We start from the raw sequence: 26,251 nt of genomic DNA, 5'->3' as shown, positions 1-26,251 counted from the left end.
CTTTGTTTCTTCTCCGACCTCCTATGGTTCCGCTCTTGCAACCTCTCAATCGCGGATCAATCTCAACAAGACGTCGAATGGATACAGGCATAGGAGCTGGTATGCCTCCGCTGTTAAGCGTAATACTCGCGTTGACGTGACACAGATCTTGAGCCCCATGCGTACACGAGCGGTCGGTGGTTGCGACGGGACAGTCTAGAATCACAGTCGCGCTACATCCAATTCAATTTTGATGCTCTTTGCCGGAGGGTCATTGAACTGAGTCCTGGTGCAGGTTCTATTAGAGCATGTCGGAAGCTCGAGGGGGGGTTCAACAGGGTTTTCATCTTTACTCTTGACAGCGGCAAGGAGATTGTCGCGAGGCTTCCATTCCAGCTGGCGGGACCTGCGAAACTGACCACTCTCTCTGAAGTTGCGACGGTTCGGTACTGTGAGTTGCCTTGCCAGGGTAACTTATCGCTCAGGCGCTGACCAAAGCTTTCAGTACAAGCCAAGACAAGCATTCCCATACCGGACATTCTCGACTGGAGTCATGACTCTACTGATTCAAGAAACGAGATCGGCTGCGAGTACATCATCATGGAGCATGCGAAAGGTGTTCCGCTACGTCAAAAATGGCAACAAATGGCGGGCAACCAGCGAGTCAGGTGCATAGACTCAATATACCGCACGGCCAGAGAAATGGTTGACTTGGAGTTTCCAGCTTATGGGAACATTTACTTCGACAGTACCCTTGATGATGTCGAAAGTCAGTCGTTGGGTGATGGATTTTGTATTGGGCCTCACTGCGGTGCTCGGTACTGGGATTGTGATCCTGGTGACCAGAGATATTATCACGTCGCGAAGGGTAATCAGGGGCCATGTAAGCTGCGCCCATGTTGCGTTACCATGATTCTTGTTTTTTCGAAGCCTTACTTACCACCAGTCCTTCTCAGGGTTGAGTATTGAAGAATACTGTGACGGCCTCATAGACACTGGTTTGTCTCGGGTCCCTCCCACCGATGGCGAAGACGAAAAGAGGCCAATGTATCATGGTTCGCCAGATGCTCATCTGGCTCTTTTGAAGTCTGTCCGCCAGGTTTTGAAGCAGATGGCCGCGGATCCTCGAATCCGTAAATCCTCCACGCCGCTCTTGTTTCATCCGGACTTGCATACACGGAATATCTTCGTATCGGGAGACGACCCTTGTATTGTCACCAGCATTATCGACTGGCAGGCAGCTAGCGTCGAGCCCGCATTCTGGTATGCAGATGAAATGCCGGATTTTGCAACCACGGATGCAATATGCACCAAGACTTTTGAACTCTGCTCACAGTTTCTGACGCCTGAGCTCTCCGGCCCAAGGCTGATGGACGACAACCTCTTTCGGCCGTTTCGGTATTCGTGGAGAACATGGAAAGATGGCGCTGTGGCACTGCGTCATGACATGATTGAAACTGCTAGGCTCTGGAAAGATCTAGGGCTAGTCGGTCCGTGTCCTTATCCACTGCCGACGCCGAAAGACATTGCGCATCACAAGAAAGAGTACAGACTCTTCGAGGCAGCGCAGCAGTTGCGAACTAATCTGTCCGACTTGCTGAATACAACGTCAGAAGGCTGGGTACCGTCAGATGATTGGGAAGAGACTAGATTAGCCCACAAGGAACTCTTCCGTGGTATGCTGGAAGCGGTTGTATCGAACCAGGAAGCGGATGATGATGAGCCGGTCAAGGATGAGAAGACTCTTAGGGCTATTTGGCCTTTTGATCTTGAGGAATGAAATGCGAATGTTGTTAGCAATAGAGGAAGAAGAAACACGGGGCAACCGCCAAATAGGTAAGCATCCGTCTGCACTTTGCTTGGGCTCAGCAATTCTTATGACCATGTGCCGGATCCAGGGCAGCAAGTGCAAGCAGACATAGGGGGGTTGACTCTCGGTGGCGCTCGGGGTTTCTGATCGGCCAGCATGGCCTCGTATGCGACAACTTGCTCGCCGCTACCGTGGTTACCGCGGATGGACAAGTCTTAAGAGCATCCGAGGACACCAATGCTGATTTATTCTGGGGTATTCGTTGAGGAGGATCGAATTTCGGGATCGTCACCGAGTTCGTCTATCGGGTCCACGACCAAGGGGACGTCTTCTCGTATGTTGATCGACGGAGTATTCATATCTGTCCCGGTAGGCATGGACTGCTAACTGTTGCAACTAGCGGACCTCTCATTTTCACCCCCGACAAAACCAGAGCATTCCTCGAGCTGGCAGAGCCGATGCTCCGAATCATCGAGTCCTGCAGCGGAAAGCTGACCATCCTCTCTGGAATACAGTTCCAGAGTACCGCCCCTCTCGTATGTATTAGGACCTGGGACAAATAGTCAATACATCTTATTATTTCTACCCCGGGACTAGCCCCGGTCCCCCGTTGGCAGTTTGAAAACACAAAAGGAATTCACATTGGTCATGAGCCTGTCCAGAGCGGCGGATAGAACCCCATGCAGCTGATCCACCAATCCACCGCCGCCATGGCGTTGAACAGTGGCGTTCTTGCCCAGAATCCCAAGCATCCGGCGCAGACTCTGAAGCTCACAGAGCAAGAACTGTGCTTCCATACGACGCTGCTCTTCGGAATTGAGCATAAAGTCACCGAACTGGAGGGGTGCGGTCGCCATGAACCCAGCCGCCGCGTCGGGCTTCGCAGGTCGACAGATCCCGTTGAATACAACCCGGTACCAATCCAGGGACTTGGAAATTATCGAGGCAAACATGAAGAGCAAACTCGGGTCATGCGAGCAGGTGCATTGGCCTTCGCCTTGTACGAGGAGCTGCTCCAGGCTACGCACGGCCGCTCGGCTGACTTTCAGGATTAGGGCGCTGGGTGGTGAGCCCGTCGGGGTACAGAGGGATCCGCGATAAAGCTCTTCAGCAATGCCGAGGGCCGTGTCTGCGCAGGAGCACTCGTGGGTTGGAGTCAGGGTAATGGAGTCTCCTTCCGTGCTGGGCGTGATGATGCCGAGCTCTTCATGGCGGAGCTCGGCAAATAGTGGAGGGTCCATCGCCCCGGGCTCAGACAGCTCGGTGGGAGCGCCTTGGTCGGCGGAGAAGTCGAAATGGCTCAGGTCTGGCAGTGCCGAGCCAAAGACACTGCTAGCAGAAGCGGGAGACGTAAGATGGGCTTCGGAGAACCCGGAGAATGCAGTGTCGCTGGTGAGGGAGTCATCGGCCGGGATCTGTGGATAAATAATGGGGATCCCAGGCACCTGGCCCTGGACCAATGGGGAGGACGAGTTGGTCTTCCAGCGGTACGGTCTATATATACAATCTGTTCCTGATGCGTGGCATCTTTCGCAACGCGGTTTGCCCTTGCCACACCGCACTTTGAGCGCGGCGCAGCGATCACACGTCGAGCGGAGCTTGAGCGGTCCAGCTGCAGGGTCTCCCATTTTGGAAGACGATCGGCTCCCCAGTCGTCGCAATTAGGCTCAGAAGCCTTGTAAGATCATGATATGTCAGTAAGCATAGCAAATCAACTCGCTGCCGGTTGAAACTTGAAACTGATTTGCTCGGAGTTGGAAGTTCAGACCCACAGCTTGCTGTAAACTGCATGGCCGAATGCATAGCAGCCACTAGGACTGGGTAATAGAGATTCAGACTTTACATACCGTGTTGATACATTGAACACAGACAGGAGAGGATGGGAGTACTGGCAGATATAATACTATTATTGAAAGATAAGCTTCTCAGCGTCCTGCCTGACGAGGAACACAAATATCTGGGCATTATATGGAATTGAGAATCTCCCCAAATTCCAAATTCCAAATTCAAGATTCTGATTTTTGAGTCTCTCTGTTAAATTCTCCGAGCTTGATAGATCGTGCGGTGAGGGCCAATCACGAGAGCCGGATGTGTTCAAGATCCTCCGAGTCCCCGAATAGGAAGGAGGGGGGTGTTCCTTGCAAGGATTGATTAGTAAGACCCTCCTTCTCTCTCCGAGCCAGAACTCGAACCTTTCCACGCTTCACCCCACCCCAGTCTTGCACAATGGAATCCAACCTGTCTTTAGCTCGAGATTCTGGAGATTCAACCACCCGCTCTAACTCGCCTGCATCTCGCAGCGTATCGAACGCTCGAGTCATCTGTGCCACCGCCGAAAGACCCGCTGCGACAAGGAGTCCCCCTGTTCTGCCTGCCCCCGCATGGGCGTCCTATGCTGCTATCCCAGTCCAGAAAAGAACCCTCGACGGTCCCATAAGACGACTATTGCTGATGTATTGGCGCGGGTGGCACGGTTGGAGCGAACGGTCAGAGCATTGACTCATGGCTCTGCGCAATGCCTATGACTCCCACGACCCGTCTGTAGGTGGCACAGGAAGCATTGCCAAGAACCAAGAAGCATCGCCAAGGACCAAGAAGCATCGCCAAGCACCACGCCCGCTGCAGGAGGCTCTCTGGGACCTACTCTGGCGGGGAGGAAAGCATCCAGGCGACTATTTTGATGAGGTTCTGCTCTCTCGCGTGTTCGAAGAGGTATGCATTAACACACCCTTGCATCAATGCAATCAAGGACGACACCAAAATATCTTCCATCAGGAGCGAGAAATGCAGTCAGTATATGTTGGCTGACAGGAACCTCGGGAAAAGACGTTCTCAGAGTCCCTTGACATCTGTGGCATCATTTCCAGCTGCCCGGCTGCCGAAAGCAGACTGTTTTATCCAACGGAATGGCAGGCAACGCAGTTGTGGCAAACGTTCGTGAATAATGTCGACACCTCTTAGAAACCCTCCATATTCTAACGGCTCAAGCAGGAGTCGAAGATTCTCGCGACGACCGGCCCCTATGTGAGACGATGTTAACGCTCCCGGGACTGCAAAGAACGATGGATTGATTCACCATGGCCATCAGCAGATCTGCAACGAAGGTACCCACAAAATATCGCCCTCGGAAGAGCCCGTAAGGAGTTGAGTAGTAGTCGTGGAAGGCCCCGATGCCTGCTGCGCCATTTTTGACCAGTGAGAGCCTCAGGAATGCCTACGCTGTCGTTAGGGGAAGGGGAAGGACTGCCACATTCTATTGATCTAGCCAAAGCTGCAGGGGGCGCACCAGTTGCCAACAATCACCACCACGCTTCCAACCCACAGTTGGTGAAATCCTGGCCCCAGCTTGTCTAGTTCTGACACTTACGCGGGGCCGCAGACTCGGTCTTTTTTGCATCTTTCGGATGCGAGTCACTTTGCACCGAAGTAACGCCGTCTCGTGGAGTGGTCTTTAAAGGGGGATAGTTGTGCTGGTCGCCAGAGCTGGAAGCTCGAAGATATACCTCAGAATCCTCCGTCCCTGTCTTGTTTTGTCTCAGGTGAAGCAATAGAGTGGTAGATTAGACCTCTATGTAGGCATTCCCTAACCACTACTAGGTACGGTACGGTGTCGGTCTCTACGCTTCTACGAGTACTCTCCTCTCACCAGGTCCAGGTTCTCGGCCTCTCTAGCGTCCAAGCCTCGCGAATTTATTTCCAATCATCTTTCCTCAGGCCGGGGTTGATCACTGCAGTGAGACCCTAGCGAGCTCTCGGCCCGGCCGAAATTGAGGGCCCGAGGCGGGTTATCCTCGGCCTTGCGAAACACCGTGTCCGACGTTCGCGACGGCAGTATATCGGTGCTCCCAACCCGGGGTTCGTGTATGCAGCTGATGTCAGAGAGACCGCATACCTGGGGGAGACCGCTTACCTCTGGGATTGCTCATGCGTGCGGTGCTCTGCTATATATGCGCCTGTGCCTGCGTCTGCATCTTGCGTCTGCATCTGCATATACGCGCAGCTCAATGACGGCATATTGAAGATAATCATTCTGGGAACAGACTCTAAGCACAGTCTCGAGCAAGCACATTCAATTCAACATTCAAGTATCACTCCGCTGAGATGTCCATCCCCACTTCATGCACCACGCTGGTCGTCGGCGGCGGCCCAGCAGGATCCTACGCAGCAGCCGCTCTGGCGCGCGAGGGCGTGGACGTTGTTCTGCTGGAAGCCGATGTCTTTCCACGGTTGGACCCCGTTCGTTCCTCCGCCATGAATGGCTCTGATAATGGTGCATATTTGCAGATATCACATTGGCGAGAGCATGCTCGCGTCCATCCGGCACTTCCTCCGCTTCATTGACCTGGAGGAGACGATTGATAACTACGGGTTTCAGAAAAAGGTACTCGGCTACCAGGGAACCCTTCTCTGAATCTTTTTGTTAAGTGCTGATGGACCCAGCGTGGGGCCGCCTTCAAAATCAACGAAAAAGGCGAAGCGTGTGAGTCGTTCCCTCCCTAGTTACCTAACTATCAAGTGCTTAGCCTAAATAATGCCCTGGGGTAATCAGACACCGACTTCGTCGCCGCCAATGGGCCCAACGGCTATGCATGGAACTTCGTGCGCGCCGAATCCGACGAGCTGATGTTCCGGCACGCTGCGAAATGCGGCGCCAAGGTTTTTGACGGTGTCAAAGTCACGGCGATCGAGTTTACACCAAACGACGACCCCTTGTCTGATGATTCAACACCGCACGCCCATTCGTACCAACGCCCTGTGTCTGCAAAATGGGAGCGGAAATCAGACGGCAGCGTTGGCACGATTAAGTTCGAGTACCTCGTTGATGCGAGTGGGAGGGCTGGCCTGGTCTCGACCAAGTATTACAAGAACCGTAAGTTCAACCAGGGCTTGCGCAACATCGCGAATTGGGGGTATTGGCGTGGCGCGGGCAGATATGCCCCGGGGAAGGAACAGGAGAATCAGCCCTTTTTCGAGGCTTTAACTGGTATGTCATGTGTGCTCTGACGCAGGGGAGCTCAGCTCATCTTGACTTGACGCACCACGCATTGCTGACTGCGTTTGCCTTTGTTAGATGCAAGCGGCTGGTGCTGGGCAATCCCCTTACACAATGGCACCATGTCCGTTGGCATAGTCATGAGCCAGGACCTTTTCGTGTCGAAGAAAAAGAGCCTAACCAACCTCTCTGGCTCCGCGTTATATCGTGAATGTCTGAACCTAGCCCCAAAAATCCAGGCCCTACTATCCGACGCCGAGCTTGTCTCAGACATAAAATCCGCCTCGGACTGGTCGTATAACGCTGACTCCTACGCGAGCCCGTATATCCGGCTCGCCGGGGACGCGGGCTGCTTTATTGACCCGTACTTTTCTTCCGGCGTGCATCTTGCGTTGGCCAGCGGGCTCTCGGCCGCAATGACAATTCAGGCGGCGAGAAGGGGAGACTGCGATGAGCTTGCTGCGGCGAAATGGCACTCAAGTAAAGTGAAAGAGGGGTATACAAGGTTCCTGCTAGTTGTGATGGTGGCGATGAAGCAGATTCGGCATCAAACGGAGCCGGTGCTGAGTGACTTTGACGAGGACGGATTCGATAGGGCGTTTGGGTTCTTCAGGCCGAGTGAGTCTCTCGCTTTTAATATCGAGTCCAGAGTATTAATAGATGACCATCGCAGTCATCCAAGGCACAGTCGACGCCGACGTCGGCAACAGACTGACTCAATCCGAGGTCTCGAAAACAGTCGACTTCTGCCTCGGCGTATTCAAGCCCGTCACTGCGGACCCGGCGAAAGACAAGGAGATCATGGCCAAGGTGGCTAGTGGCGACGCGGGCGACCTCGAGTCTCTCCCCGAAGACGAACTGCAAATTCTGAAGTCAATCCGGGCCCGGCAGGTGCTGAGGACGGGGGACTTGCTGAACCTGGACAATTTTAACAGGGACGCTATTGATGGGATGGTGCCGCGCTTGAAGCTGGGAAGCTTGACGCTGGTGAAGGTGGAGGCGGCGGGGCAGCAGCCTGAGTATACAGATATCTTTGACCTGAGGAAGTTCACGACTCTGCTCTAAACGGTAATGGGCTTCAGTAGAGAGAATGTATTTGAGCATCGTGCTGATGCAGTTGTTCGTTCATGGGAGTATCTGAAGTGTTGGGTCTTGGAGGAAAGAGGACTGGGAGACTGTTGCTGGAGCACGGGAGGAAAGAACCACGCAAGCAAGGCTGGATGCCTCCTTATGACGGGAAAAGCCAGTTTTATTGAATTAACGATTCGTTGCTTTCTAATCCCTACTACCGTTTATCTTCTTCTGACACTAGTACACTATCGAATCCCAGTGACGGTTCTGACCTGAATTGCTTTCTACAAGTGCTAAGCTGTGCCCGCGCAGCTCCCCGATATATGTGACGTTGGCTGCACTAGAGAACAATGGGTATGTAGATAATAATGCAAGACAATGAGATACGTGGCTACAGAGATTAGACGCTATCTTGAAGGGATGTACCGGGACCTGCCAGTTTCCCCGTCATCTCCCTGTTCCCTGCAAAAGCAACGGGTTCTTCGTCCTCCTCAAAGCCACCAGGGCTGGGGAAGCGAAGTACACCGTGGTTTCCTTTCTCGTCCGTAGGATCCGAGAAAGCCACAGCTTCCTTGTGCCCCATCTAAGTCACCTGGCCATCCCGAACAACCTCATGGACGAAGCCCAGCGTCATCCTATTTGAGGGAGACTCTTGTCAGTCTCTCAAAGCCATCAGGCCGGGGACTGAGGAAGCAAGCCATACCGTGTTTTCTTCTTCTCATCCGTTGGATCCGAAAAGGTCAAATGATCCTGTGAGATCCGTCCAATGTAAAGCGAATCAGCCTTGAGCTTCAAACGCTCTCGATGTCGGGGATCATAATCTGGACAATGGAATCGGGGTCTGAGAACGCTACCCGGTTGGGATCAAAAAGCTGGCTTAGGAATCTGCTGACTTCCTCTCTGTGTTGTCTGTCTAGAGGACTCCTTCAGGTTGGTTTTAAACTGGACCTCGATCCATCCAAGAACTGCAAGAATTGAACAGGTGCCCACCATGGTGTACGAGACGATGGCGTATGTCTCCATGAGATCGCGAATTATCTATGCATCATTGTTCGCCATCTGATAGCAAAGGCCATTTTCGTCGATTCCGGGCTTCCGATAACCTATCATGTCAGGCAAGGGAGACGTCGTGATGCTGGGCCCTCGATTCTCGCGATTTCAATTCCGACGGTGCGCACGGAAGCGTGCTGGAGATGCGGCCATTCGCGCGCAGATCAGAAGGTATCTCGAAGACCATGTCCTTGTTCTTGTGTCGTACAATAATGTACCGCATTCTGACTTGCATCTCAGCTCTCGAGATACGGTCATACAGAGCACTGCTCCCGAGGTATCTGGAACGCGTCTGACACCGTGGCCCTGCACGTCAAATGATGGTCCAATCAAGACCATTGCGGTCATGAATCGCCTCGATGTTCGATTCAGAACGGCTTTAGAGGTTCAGAGCCATAGAAAGCTAATCGCTGGTCCCCATTCCATATCTCGCCCATCCACCATCCGCACATTGCGTAGCCGAACCAGCTCTTAACCATGGCGAACAAGACACAGATTATCCTGTTCGGAGACCTAACCTGCGATGCCGTGACTGCGCTGCGTTCGCTTGTCAATATCAAAGATAACCCTCTTCTGGTCTCGTTCTTCGAAAGGGTTGCATTTGCGTTGCGCGCCGAGATTGGATCTCTGCCCTACCTTCAGCGTGATGGTTTTGTTGGGTTCACCCATTTCGCAGAGCTCCTTACCAAGACTAGAAAGTCGACTGCTAGGCCTCATCCGGCAATAGAGAAGGCTTTAGTCTGCACTTATCAGCTTGCTTGTTTCATCAAGTCAGTCAAGTCGTCTACCATCACAAGCCAGTGGAAACTAACCAAATGCTTAGCCATTATTCGGCGACGAACCAGCCATATCCGTCATTTCAGGAGACTCGCTTGGTTGGTCTCTGCACTGGATTGCTCTCCGCAGCAGCAGTCGGTTGCTGTAGGACCTTGACAGAGTTGATTCCGCTTGCTGCACACACCGTGCTCGTGGCGTTCCGCATAGGGCTCTGTGTCTCTGAAGTGCGTGACCGCATTGACCCTTGGAATAAAAACCAAGCCCCTTGGTCAGTGTTGATTGCCGGGCTCCAAGGCGACACCGCTGTGCCTCTGTTAGCGAGGTTCAATGAAGATAGGGTATGGCTCAACCCTGCTTCCAATGGATAGAATACCATGTTGAACCAATGCAGGGTATTCCAGCCGCGTCAAGGGCCTACATCAGCACCTACGCCAAAACTGGGGCGACGATAAGCGGGCCTCCTTCAACATTGAAGGATCTGCTCGGATCAGAGTATCTGCCCAAGGCAAGCTCGCTTAAAATCCCAATCCATGGCCCGTATCACGCCGCTCACCTGTACGGATTGAAGGATCTGGATGGCATCGTGGAGCACACTTTGCGGACTGAGTTTGCAGCGTATCAGCAGCAAATTCCCATTATCTCCAGTAATGTCCGGCAATGTTCTACTGAAGTGGTAACGTTCGGAAAACTTCTCACGAATTTCCTCGAAGAAATCTTGCTGCAGCCGCTTCGCTTTGATAGAATCCTTGCCACGCTTACTGGGGACGAGACTGTCAATTCGAGACCGGCTTGTGTCATTCGACCAGTCGCCACCTCTGCCAGCGCGAGCTTTGCCGCCGCACACAAGAAGAATGGGCTAGATGTCACTGTTGATCCATGCATCACAATTTCTGCTGACGGGGTCAAGGTGGATGGGCTACCGTCAGGAAGCGGCCATTTGGCTCATTCGAAGCTGGCCATCATCGGGTTTTCCGGACGCTACCCGGATGCGAAAGATAACGAAGAGTTCTGGCAGATCCTGCATGAAGGGCGCGATGTCGTGGATATAGTTCCGAGCAATCGGTGGGACGTCAAGACGCACGTTGACCCTACGCTGAAAAGGAAAAACACCAGTGGCACCCCTTACGGGTGCTGGCTGAAGGACCCCGGTTTCTTCGACGCAAAATTCTTCAACCTGAGCCCGCGGGAAGCACCTCAGGTAGATCCAGCTCAACGACTCGTGTTGATGACCACGTATGAAGCCATGGAGAATGCGGGACTTGTTCCGGACGCCACTCCTTCGACGCAGTCGGACCGCATTGGGGTATTCTGCGGCAGCACGAGCAATGACTGGGGTGAGATCAATAGCTCTCAAGATGTTGATACTTAGTATGACGCTTCTTCCCCAAATAACTTCTGTCTGTTCTAGCGGTTGTTCTGACCCGAACTCCTCGCAGTTACATCCCCGGATCATGCCGTGCATTCATCCCGGGAAGACAGAACTTCTTCTTCAAATTCAGCGGGCCGAGTTACAGTGTTGACACAGCATGCTCTTCCGGCTTAGCTGCACTCCATCTTGCTTGCAATGCGCTGTGGCAGGGGGATATTGACACTGCTATATGTGGTGGAACCAACGTCTTAACGAACCCAGGTGTGTTTCCATAGTTCTTTTGGCATTGGTACTTTAGCTGAATTTCTTTTCACAGATATTACAGCAGGGTTAGACCGTGGCCATTTTCTTTCCAGGACAGGAAATTGCAAGACCTTTGATGATGGCGCGGACGGTTACTGCAGAGGGGAGGGCGTCTGCAGCCTGGTCGTGAAGCGACTCGAAGATGCGCAGGCTGATAATGACCCAATCGCCGGCATCATCATGGCTGCATATACAAATCATTCCGCGGAGGCAGAGAGCATTACCCGGCCTCATGCCGGCGCTCAAAAGGCCATTTTTGAGAAGGTGCTCACCTCTGCCGCAGTCGACCCGTTCAGCGTTGGATACGTGGAGATGCACGGGACGGGAACTCAAGCAGGTAAGACTTCTTTCCTTCGTAGGGACGAAAAGGTCTCTAATCACGTCGACTTTGTCAGGCGACGCTCGTGAGATGGAGTCGGTTCTGTCCGTTTTTGCGCCTAGCACCGGCGCACCTCGCACGGATGAGCAGCGGCTATTCTTGGGCTCAGCGAAATCAAATGTCGGACACGGTGAATCTGTCTCTGGGCCAATTGCTTTGATCAAAGCCTTGATGATGATGGAACGAAACGAGATACCTCCTCATTGTGGAATCAAGACCAAGGTCCGTCGTGCGTCGACTTGCCGATGGCCATGACTAAATATTCCCAGATAAACTCCGGATTTCCTAAAGACCTGAAAGAGCGCAACGTTTATATTTCAGACACGTCTCTCCCGTGGCCGCGCCCAAAAGACGGAGTACGTCGGGTCATGGTCAACAACTTTTCAGCGGCTGGCGGCAACAGTTCAGTGCTCATCGAGGATGCCCCCGTCAGGGAGAGGATCGAAACGGTTGACCCTCGCTCGACGCATGTCGTCGCAGTCTCTGCTAAGTCCAGCACAGCGCTCGTTGGCAATATCAAGGCGCTATTGGCATATATTGCCGATGCGAAGCCATCCCTAGCAAACCTGTCCTACACGACCACGGCCCGCCGCACACATTATCCATTCCGAGCTCTCGTCAGTGGGTCAGAAATGGCAGAGGTCTATGCCAAGTTGGAGAGTAAACTAACGTCTCCTTCTTCTCAAACGCGGACAAGAGCCGTCCAACCTGTTGCGTTTGCTTTCACCGGCCAGGGATCCCAGTATCTAGGCATGGGTCGAGTGTTGCTCAGGCTCAGTGCTTTCAGAGCCGAACTTCAGCGGTTCAATGCAATGGCTGAGAGTCAAGGGTTTCAGTCATTCCTGCCACTCATTGAGCAGTGCGGTGGAGATATTGGTGATTTTGAGCCGCTTGTAGTCCAAGTTGGAACGGTCTGCATCCAGATAGCGCTGGCGAGACTCTGGAAGTCCTGGGGCATCAAGCCCTGCGCTGTCGTTGGCCATAGCCTAGGCGAATACGCTGCATTGAACATGGCCGGGGTTTTGTCTGAAGCAGCCACTATTTTCCTGGTGGGTACAAGGGCTCAGTTACTCCAGGAACAAGTTGCACCAAACACACATGCAATGCTTGCTATCAGGGCTGAATTTGCTGAGATCGAGCAGCTTTGCGAAGGTCTAGAATATGAAGTCGCCTGCAAGAATGCGCCTTTGGAAACCGTCTTGAGCGGAACCAACGAACAAATCGACGCAATCCACCAAGCACTATCCCAGGGAAAAGTCAAGGCGACAAAGCTTCGAGTTCCCTATGCGTTTCATTCCTCGCAGATGCAACCCATTATTGAGCAGTTCAAGAGCGCTGCACAAGTTATCAATTTTCATGAACCCAAAGTGCCGGTCCTCTCGCCGTTGCTCGGAGAAGTACTCACTACACAAGATTCTCTTAGTCCGGCATACCTTGCGCGTCATTGTCGGGAGACTGTCAACCTTGTTGAAGCTCTAAAAGCCGCAAAGACGAGTGGGATTGTAAACAACGCAATCTGGATTGAAATCGGTGCTCATCCGGTCGTTTCGAACCTCCTGAAAGCCAATCTGGACCCGGCCAAACCAGCAACCATTTCAACTCTCCAACGTAATAAAAATCCATGGCAGACTTTGTCAGCAAGCATGGTAACCCTTTACGAGTCAGGCATCAACATTAAATGGAGCGAATACCATCGCGACTTCAAAGATAACCTCTCGGTCCTTCGCCTTCCGGCTTATTGCTGGGATTTGAAGGAATATTGGATGCAGTATGTGAACGACTGGTGTTTATACAAAGGTGATGCGCAGTTCCTTCAGAACAAGAACTTCCCCACCACATGCGTGCATAGATTGATCGAAGACACGAACGACGGGACGAAGATGCTGCTGGTTGGCGAAACGGATATCCTGCGAGACGATGTTGATCCCTTCGTTCGCGGCCATCGGGTGAACAATGTGGCACTTGTGACACCGTCCATATATGCCGAAATGGCGCTCGTGCTTGGTGAGCAAATACGCAGTAGAATACCAGACCTTTCACAATCAATGGTGGACCTCCAGCATATGGATGTTCAACGTCCGCTCGCGACAAAGGGCAAGGGCAAAGGCCCGCAACTCCTCCGATGCCGCGTTGAGCTTGACCTCAGCACCAAGAAAGCAATAGTGGAGTTCTGGAGCGTGACCCCCGAAGGCGAGAACTTGGTGAGACACGCGGAGGCAAGTATGGTTTTCCCGAATAAGAAGGAAGCCCACGAAGCGGCGCGGCGGACGGCCAAACCGATTCTGGCACAGATGGCCAGTCTTGCTAAGCGAATTGAGACTGATGAACGGGTGCAAAAGCTCACTGGAAACACTGGGTATCAGCTCGTGGCATCCTTGGCTTCATATGATCCTGAATACAAAGGGGTTTCCGGTGTCGTGCTCGACAGTGCGAACCTTGAAGCTGTGGCGACTGTCAAGTTTAACAACCCTAGGCAAGGAGGGATATATCATATTAATCCTTACCTTATTGACAACTTCGGGCAGCCCGCGCTCTTTATCATGAATGCGAATGACCAAGCCGATCTAAGCAAAGAGGTGTTTGTCAATCATGGGTGGAAGTCTCTCCACACATATAAGCCACTATCGATGGACAGAGTTTATCGGTCACATGTGAAGATGACAGGGCCTCATGAGGACGGTATGTATAGTGGTGATATGACGGTTTTTGAAAAAGATGATGTTGTTGCGGTCTATAAAGGCATCAAGGCGCAAGGCGTTCCACGCAGGCTCATGGATTACATTGTCCATATGAGAGATGATAACAATGCGCAAGCAAACGCCCTACATGTCAATGATCAAAGTGCCACACCAGGAGGACCTACCGTGGCTGACACCAAAACAGCAAACAGTTCGGACAGCTGGCAAGCCGCTCTGAAAATAGTATCTGAAGAGAGCGGCATTCCCGTCCAGGAACTGCTGCCGGACGCGGCATTCGACGATATGGGAGTCGACTCATTGTTGTCTCTGCTCTGCGCAAGCAGATTCCGTGAGGAACTTGGCCTGCATTATGAAGCATCCATCTTTTTAGAGTGTACCACTGTGAAGGATCTCGAGACATTCTGGAAGAAGGGAGCACCCGAGCCGAAGACCATCGGAGGACGTGATGCAATACTGAATTCCATGATCTCGGATACCCGAGTTAAGGACGACAAAGAGAGTGGTGAACCACAGTCCCCAGGCTCAAGCTCTTACGAAGCCTCCTCCAAGAGCACGGGCATCACCAGTGCGAGCGACTCGCCCAAGGTCGCTGCGACTTCTCTTCTCCTGCAGGGAAACCCTGCTCTTCCGACCACGGCCAAGACGCTCTTCTTGCTGCCAGACGGCTCAGGGTCCTGCTCGTCCTACGCCGCGCTACCTCGCATCAATGACTCAATTGCCATTGTCGGTATGAACTGCCCTTTTATGAAGATTCCGGAGCAGTACAACTGCGGGATTGACACGGTGTCGGCGTTGTATATCGAAGAGATCCGCCGGCGTCAACCGCAAGGACCCTACGCCCTCGGTGGATGGTCGGTCGGGGGTATTTTCGCCTACCACGCTGCAAAACAGCTGGTATCTGATGGCGAAGTGGTTACCGACCTCATACTCATTGACTGCCCGGTGCCACGAGGCCTGGATCACCTCCCTCGACGGTATTACGAGTACTGCGATAAAATCGGGCTCCTAGGCGAGGTCAAGGTCAACGGGATCAGGAAAGATCCACCAAAGTGGCTGATCTCGCATTTTGAAGCGTGCGTAAATAGCCTTCACGATTATTGGGCTTCCCCTTTTGTTCCCCCATCGGCAGCTCCAAGGACGCAGGTTATCTGGGCGTCCAACGCGATTGACAAACATTGCGAGCCCAGGTTCGAACGGAGACCGGATGATCCTGAAGGCTTGAAGTTTCTCACGGAGGCGAGGACAGATTTTGGGCCTTGCGGCTGGGAGACTTTGCTCCCGGAAGATAGGATGGACTTTGCTCGGATTTCTGATGTGAACCATTTCAGTATGATGCGGGGAGAGGGCGCGAGGGTGCTGAGTGAGGCGATAGAATCCTTTCTTATGAATTTATGACATGTTGTTATGACGACCCAAGACCAGCATATTCGAGGCCATGGTCGAGATCCAGAGCAATGAAATACAAGTGGTGCTTAATAGATTGAGAGGAAAAGAAACGGAATTGTAGGTGGTCTGACTGCCGTAGCGTGTAAACTCTTGCCTACGTAACACCCCTCCATCTTTCCTCCACTCCATACTCTGATCATCATGGATTTTTCAATATCCCAAGCCGTGTCAACTTACATTACTCCGCTGCTTTTCCTGCGCCTTTTGTTCCAATGTGCTTCACCGACGAGACTGAGAAGCAGTTCTTTGACGATTGGGTTGACAAGGTCATCCAGCTGCCACCAGAGGACCCCAACACGCCATCAGCATCCGCCTGGAGACTGGAATCTAAGTTAGCAGACAAACACAGTCAACTCACGGCCGAGGACTACAATGAACCTGGAATCGGGCAGTGGGTACCAAGCGGAGCATACGGCACATTCCTTTGCCAGAATGTTCATGATCCGGATGATACTGCTGTTATGCATATTATCATGCAGTAAGCCTTCCTCTCCAAAGCGGCAATAACTACAACATATCTGACATTGCTAAACCTATCTAGGATACCATACGCCGGATCGCAGTACACCCTTCCCGCGGAACGCAGACGGCAGGCAACCGACACGCTTACCACCATCGGGCGTGAGTGGATTGAGTGTCTAGAGATCCTAACAATGAACCAGTGCCCGTCGACTCCTTGGATACGACAGAAGCATATCACTAGACAGGATGATGACGGACCGGTACCGGGTGGGTTTCTGAGCTATATCCTAATAGGGCGCGCAAGAGGTACGCAGTTGAACGGGAACCTATTCTGGTCCCTCTGTCGCGAGGAGCGCGACGAGATCCGAGACGCCTTTCGAGTATCATGGGTGTATGTCCATCCCGTCTTCTCCACTTGACTCTCATTGAAGTGCGACTGACTGCTTTGTAAATATAACCAGGCAGTGCATCAAGGCAGGTGTGGACCCTGCGCAAGGCAGAATGGACCATCTATTCTGGGACAAAGCGTCCTCGAAGCTGTAAGTAAAGTGATTAATTCATCCCGGAAGGACTGGTAAGACCATTAACTTTCTTGTCTTGCTCTAGTTCCATCGCCGGCTTCAGGGACTCTGCCCCTGTGGAGCCTGTCGCCGAGTGGTCAGATGTTGAGTGGATTATGTGGTTCCTTGCAATTCCTCCGAAGACTTATAGATGGGAAGAAGAAGAGAATCCGCATCCTGACAAGAGCCAGTGGCGTTTATGACGCCGAGGAAACTGCCACACGCCTATCAGCCATTGGGAGCTTATTTTCATTCAATCGCCTTATGCTAGGCTGTGGAGATGGCTGAGCCGTTCGTGAACCGCTGGGCTATGTACCTAACAGGTTGAAAGGGATTTACTCTAGATATTAGGAGTGAGTCATGGTGGTTGGTACCTATTCAACACACAATCTCTACTTGGATTTTGCATTTGCCTCGTTCATGTCTACTTTGTGCTTTTCCTCAGTTGCAAGCTGGACTTGACCCAAGCGCTCACCTTCAATAGAAGCAATCCCAATCACGCATATCGCATTGTCTAGAAGATGATGTCACCAATTCTCGCCCATAGTCGCCCTTTCGCGCAAATTCGACGTGGCCAACCCCTTCCATACACCCATTTACCCAAGAACACCAAAGCAACCAGGCAGTGTATCGTATCCAGTAAACCACCTCGCTCGTTCGCTCACCGACCAGCCCATCCCATCCCCTCAAGGCAAAACAGGCTTAAACCCAACCTGCTGCACAAACAGACTCAACAGGGGCACAAAGAGCTTCTTCCCCTCTGTTTCCCTCTCCTCCTCATCAGCCTCAACCTGCTTCTGCCGGTCCGCCGCAAGCTCCTCCCAGCTCACCCACCTCCACTCGGCGCATTTGTTCGGTTCGAGAATCTACGGGATAGTCAATAACCGTTTCCTCGCTGCTCTGTACGCAATGCAAGGATGAGTGCGTCTCTCCGTGCGTGTACATACCTCAGGCTCCTCCCCCTCCTTAACCCTAGCCCCCACAAACACCGTAACGTAGTGCTTCCCCTCCTTGCTAAAGACATCGTTCGTCGCCGTAAGATACTGCACGGAGTCGACGTCGATGTTCAGCCCCGTCTCTTCCTGGAGTTCGCGCGCCGCGCACGTCTCCCACGATTCGCCGTATTCGAGGTGTCCGCCGGGCAGGCCCCATGTGTCTTTGCATTGGTGTCGATTAGTATTTATTGTTTCAGAATCAGAACAGGTTGGGACGTACCAGCGCCATGCGAGCCGATCCGCTTGCCGAGAATAAACTTGTTTTCGCGGTTTAGGGCGAAGACTGCGACGCCGACGCGGACTTGTTTCGGTGCTGGCGCGGCGGGCTTTGATGCGAATAGTTTCCACGCGAAGAGACCCGTTAGTGTGGCCAGTGCGCCTGAGGCGATGGCGGCGATGGACCCGCGGTATTCTGGATGGGACATTTTGTTCGAAGTATATGGGGCAGTTGTGCTTTTCTGGTTGGTGGTTGGAATTTACCTAGGTAGGTGCTGGATTTCGATGATCTTGAGCGCGAGGAAGACTTGAGAGTTGGAAACGAGAAGAAGTGTGGATGGAGATCGTTCAAACAGATGGACGTTGATGGAGTATATGTAGTTCTGAGATTCTTTGATGCTTCTGGAATAAAGCCCAGGTCAACAAGGCTGCTTCAGGTTGATTTCTCGCTGGGGCTGTACAGGACTGTGCGCAGATATGGTTGGCTGGAGCGTGGAGTAAAGTATCGAGCGGCGCGCAGGGGCCAACGGGGTCAAAAGTTATCAGGGTCAGTGGGGCAGGGCGCCAACTGAATGGTTCTATGGAGTCACGTTCCAAGGGCTCTTGTGTCTCTCCTTGTGCTTGGAGACTGGACTCTGGAGTCATGCAGGCTGCAGCCTTTAGCCGCTTCAGAATCTGCCTTGGTGTTGCAAAACTGTGGCTGGTGCCTATAAATTACACTGTTATACATTTATTGTACAAGGGGGGTGTGGCTCAGTTGTGCACAGGTGTGGCTGAGGAGGCTGAAAGAGTACACCGACAGGGCTACACCTACAGCGCTGTCAACAACGACTGTACAAACGACAGCACACTTCCAACCGGCACATCCTCGTCGATCCCCAGGCGCCGGCATTGGACCTCTAGTGTGCGGTTCTTCTTCCAACCACTGCCGACGATGATGATCACCGGGTACCCGATGAGGTCTGCGTCTCCCAACTTCCAGCCCAATGTCTTGTCGCGGTCATCGAGGAGCACGTCAATAGGCGAGGCTTTGTCGGAGGCGAGCAAATCATAGACAACAACGGCATCTTCCTGACAGCTCGGCGCGGGGACAACGACAACTTCCCAGGGCGCTATGACTTTAGGCCAGTTGAGGCCTTTCTCGTCCGCGAGAGAGTCAGCGACCGCGGTGATCATTCGCGACACGCCGATTCCATGGCAGCCCATCTGCATGGGCACTCTCTCGTTTTCGCTATTAACGATACGGGCCCCCAGGACCTCGCTGTACCGCGTGCCAAGGTGGAATGTGTGACCCAGCTCGACGGTGGTTTGTGCCGTCAGCACGCCCTGCGTGCACTTGGGGCATTGATCGGCGGTGTGGACTCTGGTGACGCTCAGCTTGCGGCTGGTTTCTGGGAACGTGTCTAGCCGGAGACACTCGACATCTTCGATGGCGCAACCTGCCTCTTCGAGGATCTTGAGTGGCGGCCTGGTGTAGGCGTGCACGTGTGAGTCGTACACATCTAGCACTTGTGGACGCTCCGTGGAACCGTCCTCGGCCGCCTTGGAAGACTGCACGTGGGTAGTCCATTGCTCAAGGGGGTTCTCTACGCCAGTGTCGAGATCATAGCCTGCGGCCCTGCCGATTGCTTTGATTGCATGCGTATTGACCTCCCTAGCAATCGGCTGGTTGCTGCGCTCATGTACCGTAAATTTTGGGTACCAAACACGGACTAGGGTCCTCTTGTCCTTCGAGATAGTCGTCCAGAGACCAGTGGAGACTCTTGCGCCCGCCGGGGCGGGTTTTCCTTCCAGGTCAAACCCAGGGGCGGAATCAGCCTGCTCATCGTGAGAGGTACTGGGCGCTAATCCGTCCGCGAGCTCATCGTTGTACACAGCGTCACAGTTGTCGCAGCTGACGATCGTGTCTTCGCCTTTCAGGCTCTTGTAGTGGAATTCATGACTCATGCTTCCACCCATGTTGCCCGAGTCTGCTGCAGCCATCAAGTACGGGATTTTCAATTCGTTGAAGAGCCTTGTGTATGCGTTTTTCACCGCTTCGTACGTTCGCAGTGCACTTTCCACATTGTGATCGAAGGTGTAGAGATCCTTCATGATGAATTCCCGGCCACGAAGGAGGCCTTGTCGCGGTCGTGGTTCATCTCTGTATTTCCTCGCTACTCAATTAGACATATGTCTGAGAAACCGTTGTTGTCAACTCACAAATCTGATACAGCCGAACTGGCAAGACTTTGTATGACTGAGCGCTGCTTGCCACCAGGGCAGTGATTTCCTCTTCGTGCGTTGGCGCAAGGAGGAATCGAGCCTCTTTTCTGTCTCGAAAAGAGAAGTACTGAAGGAACCATTAGCAAGATCCGGTAAGTCGGTTACGTGAGCTTTACTTCTGAGTTGTCCTGCAATCGCCCAGACTTCTCCCAGAGCTCTTCTGACGAGATCGAAGATAGCGAGACTTTCGACGCGCCTGCTAATAGTTAGCAGTTGTCGGAGAGGGCCATGCAGCAATGCACCCACCTAATGACTGCATATGCCGGTCAATAAGGCGCTCCAGCTTATCCTGTACTCTCAGCCCTAATGGTAACATGTGGAAAATGCCCGCGTAAGCCTAGGTTGGTTAGCATTGCCTGCTCCTTTGGTTACTCTATACACACCTTTCGGTAGAAACTCCCCCGTTCTAGCAAGTCGTTGACATCCACTTTCATCGTTAGCTACATTCTGAGAAGACACGATTCAAGCTAAGGTACCTGGTTCGCCATCTCTAGTTTTCGAGAGGTATCTCGTCGGCATCCAGACATTGGATGCTCGACTTCGGCCATCTGTCTATCTTTCCTTAGTAACTGTCAAACAACGGCGAGCAGGACCATACATGATAGTTACATCTTGATACGCGAGATACTCGCGAATTCCATGTGTATGTTTGGGATTGCCTGAGAAACCGGCCCGCAGCCGGGCGAAACCCGGATATCATGAATCACGCAAAGTCCAACGACGCCCAGAACAGAAATGATCCAAATATGTTAAAACGAAAGAAAAAGGCCAAATAGACGACTTGTACTTACTGAATTGAATAGTTATCGCGATTCGAAACAGCCCGAGCGTCGAGACATGCGGTCGGCATCCGGGTCTACATTACTCCGGCGGCCTAGGCGGACAATTTCGAGCGGCAGAAAAAAAAGTGAGGAGAGAAAAAAGTTATTGACCGATACGGCCGAACATCAACAGCCTACCAGCCAAGGTCCCGATCATGGCTAAAGGCAAGGGAAAACAGTCGACTGGGGCCAACAATATCCCCGTCAAAAACGACAAGACTACCAAGCCTGCGGCCGACGCTGCCCTGCCCCAAATCGAAGAGAGCGCCTTTGCGGGTCTCCGCCAGAAGATCGAGCAGAGGTTGAAGGACGGCGCCGACAAGCAGAAATCGAAGAACAACAAGTCGAAGAACCCTCCTGCGAACAATGCGAAGAACTCTACGAAGAGCGATGCGAAGTCGAAGCCGAATTCCGAGAATAACGCCAAAGGCAAGAAGCGCGATCGCAACGGCGATGTAATCGAGAACAAGGAGAGCGCGAAGCCGAAATCAAATAAGGTTGATGGCGACGATACCCTTCGGCAGGAAATTCTGGCCCTCGGCGGTACCGAGGAAGATTTTGATATGCTTGCCGGTGTTGATTCGGAGTCTGAGGTCGAGGACGCAAAGCCTTCAAAGAGTTCGAAAGGGTCAGCCGAGGATCTGAGAAAAGAGCTGTCGAGTATTCTTGCGGCTGCCGGTCAGGTTGTTCCCGAGGATCTTGCGGATGAAGAGGTAGAAGAAGTCGATGAGGAGAACGAAGAAGAGGAAGAGGAGGATGACGATGAGGAGGATGAGGCCGAGTCAGCTGAAGAGCAGTCCAGCCCTGAAGGCGAATCCTCAGATGAGGCTCCTGAACCAGAAGTCAAGCAACCAGCGAAGAAAGTGGTACGTTCTGGATCCCTATCTATTGAACGCGTCCTATGATGTTTGCATATTCTACGTATTTGCTACTTCAGAGCCTCTACGGCCATGAGACAATAATCACCACATGCCTGATGGACAAACTATCTTCATTCGCCTTCTTATCGTCGATGACATTGTCATAGCCAGACGCAACTAACGCGAAGTCGATAGGTCAAACAAACAGCACCGGAAGTCATATTCCCTAAAGAATTTTCGAAACTCGTGAGTGCATCAACCTTGATCCGACGATAATTTACTGACTGAAACCTAGACTGTCGTGCCTCGGTCAGACTGGTACATGACAAGCCTCCCTACCCTGTCAACCAAAGCAGACTCCGGACTCGCCCGCCACCTTCTCGACCGCGTGCACACTTATGCTATTTCTCTGCTCGAGAAAGAAAACAAGCTGTACGGAGAGGCTCAGCAGGCCTCGGCATCCTCTTCATACAAGTTCTACAGCACCATCATGACAACCGGTACCCTCAGTGACAAGATCTCGGCTTTGACGCTGGCCGTACAAGAGTCGCCCTTGCACAACACCAAATCATTAGAAAACCTGGTCACGCTCGGAAAGAAACGTAGCCGTGCCCAGGCTGTCGAAGTCCTTCGCTCATTGAAGGATATGTTTGCCCAGGGTACATTGCTTCCAAGCGATCGCCGGCTCCGTACCTTTGCGAACCAGCCAGCCCTGATCGCGGCGTTCCAAGGGGAAGGAAGCAGATGGTCCGAAGGTTCCCCCCTCCCCGGCGGTCTCAAGGAAGGCCACCTGATTGTCTGGGCGTTTGAGCACTTCCTGAAAGATCAGTACTTTGAAATGCTAAAGATTCTGGAGGTGTGGTGCAACGATGAGATTGAGTTCTCTCGTTCCCGAGCGGTCAGCTATGTCTTTGAGCTGCTCAAGGAGAAGCCGGAGCAGGAGGCTAACTTGCTGCGCTTGCTCGTCAACAAGCTCGGTGACACATCTAAGAAGATTGCGTCACGAGCGTCCTACCTCCTCCTACAGCTTGAGCAATCCCACCCGCTGATGAAGCCCACCATTATTAAGGCGGTTGAGGAAGTCCTGTTCCGACCGGGTCAAAGTCAGCACGCCAAGTACTACTCCATCATTACTCTGAACCAGACCGTGCTGAGCGGAAAGGAGGAGGAAGTTGGCGTTCAATTGCTTGACATATACTTCTCTCTCTTCGTTGCTTTGCTCAAGCCTAAAAAACAATTCAAGTCCAAGGGGGATAAGAAGCATGGCAAGGGCAAGAAGCAGGGCGCCAAGGACAAGGACAACGCTGAGGCCCAGAATGAGGAGATGCAGGACAAGCTGGTGTCTGCGGTCCTGACCGGTGTCAACCGAGCTTATCCATTCACGAGCTCCAACACTGAGCGACTATCCAAGCACATTGAGACTCTCTTCCGCATCACGCATTCATCGAACTTCAACACCAGCATTCAAGCCCTGATGCTGATCCAACAGCTGACATCGACTCATGGAGTATCCACCGACCGTTTCTACCGAACCCTCTACGAATCCCTACTTGACCCTCGAGTTGCTACGTCTTCGAAGCAGTCTCTCTACCTCAACCTGCTATTCAAGGCTCTCAAGAACGACGTGAATGCCAAGCGAATCAAGGCATTTGTTAAGCGCATTGTTCAGGTCCTGGGACTGCACCAGCCCGCTTTCATCTGTGGTGTCTTCTATCTGATCCGCGAGTTGGAGAAGACTTTCACCAGCCTCCAGTCTCTCTACGACCAACCAGAGGACAACGAAAGCGATGAGGAAGAGGTCTTCAGGGATGTTCCCGATGAAGACGATGTTCAGGAGGAGCCGGCAGTTCCCGAGAAGCCCAAGCCATCCAACGGCTACGACCCCCGCAAGAGAGATCCAGAACACAGCAACGCCGACAAGGCTTGTCTCTGGGAGATTGTGAGTACCCATCTTATTCATTCGGTCTAGTCCCCATGCTTACGATTATAGCTACCCTACCTTTCACACTTCCACCCCTCCGTATCAGTAAACGCAGCTCATCTACTCGAGCACCAGCCGATGAGCGGAAAGCCCGATATGACCCTGCACACACTGACACACTTCCTCGACCGCTTTGTCTACAGAACCCCCAAGGCGGCAGCTTCTACGCGTGGCTCTTCTCTTATGCAACCTCTTGCTGGCAGCGAAGCCAAGGACAGACTGCTCACTGCTGGCCAGCACGGTCAGCAAGTGCCACTTAACTCAGAGGCCTTCTGGAAGAAGAAGGCCGAAGACGTCTCGGCAGAGGATGCCTTCTTCCACGAGTACTTCAGCCGAGTCGGCAAGGACAAGGAGAATGCCCAGAGGAGGAAGAAGGGCAAGGATCCCGTCGAGCGGGATGAAGAGGGCGATGTCGACGAGGAGCTCAGCGACGAAGAATCGGAGATCTGGAAGGCGTTGGTTGACTCGAAGCCGGATGTCGAAGGCCCCGGTGACAGCGACGATGATCTGGATCTGGATGACCTCGAGTCGGCTTACGATAAATCCGACGAGGAGGGTGATGACGATGAGGTCATCTTCAACGATGAGTCTGACGAAGAGATGGAGGACGTTGAAGAGGAAGTCCCGGCCAAGACCATGACAGCCAAGAAGGGCCGACCTTCCAAGGACGAGGAGGAAGATGAAGAAGCCTTCGATATGGACGTCTCGGACGAAGAAGCCTTTGTCGACAGCGACGAGGACTTACCGTCCGATGTCGACCTGGGCGGGGTGGAACTCCCCAAGGAAGACGACAAGAAAGACCGGAAGAAGAGGCGCAAGCTCAAGCACCTGCCGACATTCGCGTCGGCGGACGACTATGCGGCTCTGCTTGCTGGGGAGGACGAGGGGATGTAAGGACCACCTGCTGTATCTACTACTATATCTTTGCCTACCTGCATATATCCATGACGAGGCACACCTTCTCCTGTTCTCCGTTGTACTCCGTAGCTTCACATGTAGTACGATCTAGTTGCCTGACGTGGCATGACCGTGGCATGACCCCTTGCTTGTGCTGCAGAACACCTGTGGTAAGTTTCCACGCGGAAGCGATCCAGTTGAGATTAAGCTTAGCTTAGCTTAGGCGTGGGGAAACCGCTGGTCGGAGCAGGCAGTGGCTGGCCGCCGCTGGCGCGCACGTTGGAATCCTCCACTCGAAGACATCCGGGGCGGGCGCCAATTACGTCACTGCCCTTTCCGGAGTGGGATTCCATCATTCCACTATGGCGCGATTTTAAAACATTAAAACGCCATAAAGCTTGTGGACTCGGCGTTTCCATCGAGATTCTGGAAGCTATCAACAATTAAAGAACATCGATACTTACACAAGTCGCAGAGAAATCAAATCATCCCATCGAGTTATCCGTGTAACTGTAGCCTTGGCAGTGAAAACCTGCTGAGCCTGCCAGCACCTGGACTCCGACCATGGACGGATGCGGGTCGGAATCCTCCGTCAGCGGGCCCTGAGTCCTGGAAAGGTTACACTTTCATCGTATCCATGCAACCTCCGAACACAGATTTCAGATCGCGAATGCGATCATTCCTTTTATCAGCGTTTAGCCTTCTTGGCCTGTTCGAGATCGAGTCTCCCACGGCCTGGCCGAGCACGTCATGACCTGCCGCGGTTGTCGCCATCGGGCAAAATTCCCTGTGACTTATTCTTGTCCGGATGTGAGGTCAAGCAGTGATGTCCTCGATCCTGGACTCGATCTGAGTTCTTATCGATCTGGAGTGAATATGATTGTTTCCTGTCGTACGTCCGTAGATAGAACTCTTTCACATTAATCGCGTGGTTGACTTTCACCCTCTGCTTCACTGCTGCTCCGCACCAAGCATCCAAATCCAAGCATCCAAGGCTCGCAAGCCTTCTCAAGCCTTTTAAACCCTGGCGACGCCGCTTGGCTGTGTTGCTTCGCAGGAATCCAGAGAGGACGAATCCTGCGCCCAGCCCGCCACTCCATCGTTTCTCGATTGTAGCGCTCTGGTAGCCTGGCCGACTCTCCTCATCTCCCGGTCCTTAGCCCGAGCCAGTTTACCAAGCCTATCCACTATCTACGCTGATTCTTCCCCTCTGGGCTGCCTCTCGCCGCTCGATCTCACGTCTCTGATCTTGTCAGAAATTTTTCATTTTCATCATATTTTCTCTTTCATTCCCTGGCAGAGGTAAGTACGCGACGTG

At 52.8% G+C, this 26,251-nt stretch overlaps 7 protein-coding genes across 7 annotated transcripts; 4 read left to right on the top strand and 3 right to left on the bottom strand.

Annotated features, from left to right (window-relative positions):
• Positions 1-77: 77 nt before the first annotated feature.
• Positions 78-1,759, top strand: DSM5745_06448 (uncharacterized protein; the record flags this gene model as incomplete). The annotated part of the gene is made up of 4 exons (XM_026748464.1): positions 78-99; positions 146-430; positions 485-862; positions 972-1,759. 4 exons carry the CDS (start codon positions 78-80, stop codon positions 1,757-1,759), a joined length of 1,473 nt encoding a protein of 490 aa, XP_026602768.1.
• Positions 1,760-2,382: 623 nt separating this feature from the next.
• DSM5745_06447 (uncharacterized protein) lies at positions 2,383-3,417 on the bottom strand (the record flags this gene model as incomplete). Its single annotated transcript, XM_026748463.1, has 1 exon — positions 2,383-3,417. The coding sequence occupies one exon, from the start codon at positions 3,415-3,417 to the stop codon at positions 2,383-2,385; it is 1,035 nt and encodes a 344-aa protein (XP_026602767.1).
• Positions 3,418-5,890: 2,473 nt separating this feature from the next.
• DSM5745_06446 (NAD(P)/FAD-dependent oxidoreductase) lies at positions 5,891-7,847 on the top strand (the record flags this gene model as incomplete). Its single annotated transcript, XM_026748462.1, has 6 exons — positions 5,891-6,015; positions 6,074-6,170; positions 6,230-6,269; positions 6,339-6,773; positions 6,861-7,400; positions 7,456-7,847. The coding sequence occupies 6 exons, from the start codon at positions 5,891-5,893 to the stop codon at positions 7,845-7,847; spliced, it is 1,629 nt and encodes a 542-aa protein (XP_026602766.1).
• Positions 7,848-9,380: 1,533 nt separating this feature from the next.
• On the top strand, positions 9,381-17,101 carry DSM5745_06445 (uncharacterized protein; the record flags this gene model as incomplete). Its single annotated transcript, XM_026748461.1, has 13 exons — positions 9,381-9,673; positions 9,727-10,018; positions 10,072-11,048; positions 11,117-11,310; positions 11,366-11,689; positions 11,748-11,953; positions 12,001-15,783; positions 15,848-15,933; positions 16,040-16,354; positions 16,418-16,497; positions 16,633-16,729; positions 16,800-16,877; positions 16,945-17,101. 13 exons carry the CDS (start codon positions 9,381-9,383, stop codon positions 17,099-17,101), a joined length of 6,882 nt encoding a protein of 2,293 aa, XP_026602765.1.
• Positions 17,102-17,584: 483 nt separating this feature from the next.
• DSM5745_06444 (nucleotide triphosphate diphosphatase NUDT15) lies at positions 17,585-18,318 on the bottom strand (the record flags this gene model as incomplete). The annotated part of the gene is made up of 3 exons (XM_026748460.1): positions 17,585-17,764; positions 17,846-18,054; positions 18,114-18,318. 3 exons carry the CDS (start codon positions 18,316-18,318, stop codon positions 17,585-17,587), a joined length of 594 nt encoding a protein of 197 aa, XP_026602764.1.
• A 601-nt stretch (positions 18,319-18,919) lies between these two features.
• On the bottom strand, positions 18,920-20,808 carry DSM5745_06443 (putative proline--tRNA ligase AIM10; the record flags this gene model as incomplete). Its single annotated transcript, XM_026748459.1, has 5 exons — positions 18,920-20,265; positions 20,312-20,441; positions 20,491-20,570; positions 20,621-20,711; positions 20,758-20,808. 5 exons carry the CDS (start codon positions 20,806-20,808, stop codon positions 18,920-18,922), a joined length of 1,698 nt encoding a protein of 565 aa, XP_026602763.1.
• Positions 20,809-21,350: 542 nt separating this feature from the next.
• On the top strand, positions 21,351-24,930 carry DSM5745_06442 (RNA-binding ribosome biosynthesis protein MAK21; the record flags this gene model as incomplete). Its single annotated transcript, XM_026748458.1, has 4 exons — positions 21,351-22,061; positions 22,251-22,301; positions 22,351-23,994; positions 24,046-24,930. The coding sequence occupies 4 exons, from the start codon at positions 21,351-21,353 to the stop codon at positions 24,928-24,930; spliced, it is 3,291 nt and encodes a 1,096-aa protein (XP_026602762.1).
• Positions 24,931-26,251: the final 1,321 nt, after the last annotated feature.

The sequence above is a fragment of the Aspergillus mulundensis genome, assembly GCF_003369625.1.
Source record: "Aspergillus mulundensis strain DSM 5745 chromosome Unknown scaffold_6, whole genome shotgun sequence".
In the NCBI taxonomy this organism is placed as follows: domain Eukaryota; kingdom Fungi; phylum Ascomycota; class Eurotiomycetes; order Eurotiales; family Aspergillaceae; genus Aspergillus; species Aspergillus mulundensis.
Note: the sequence above shows the minus strand (reverse complement) of the source record. Positions and strands in the feature narration are given on the sequence as shown.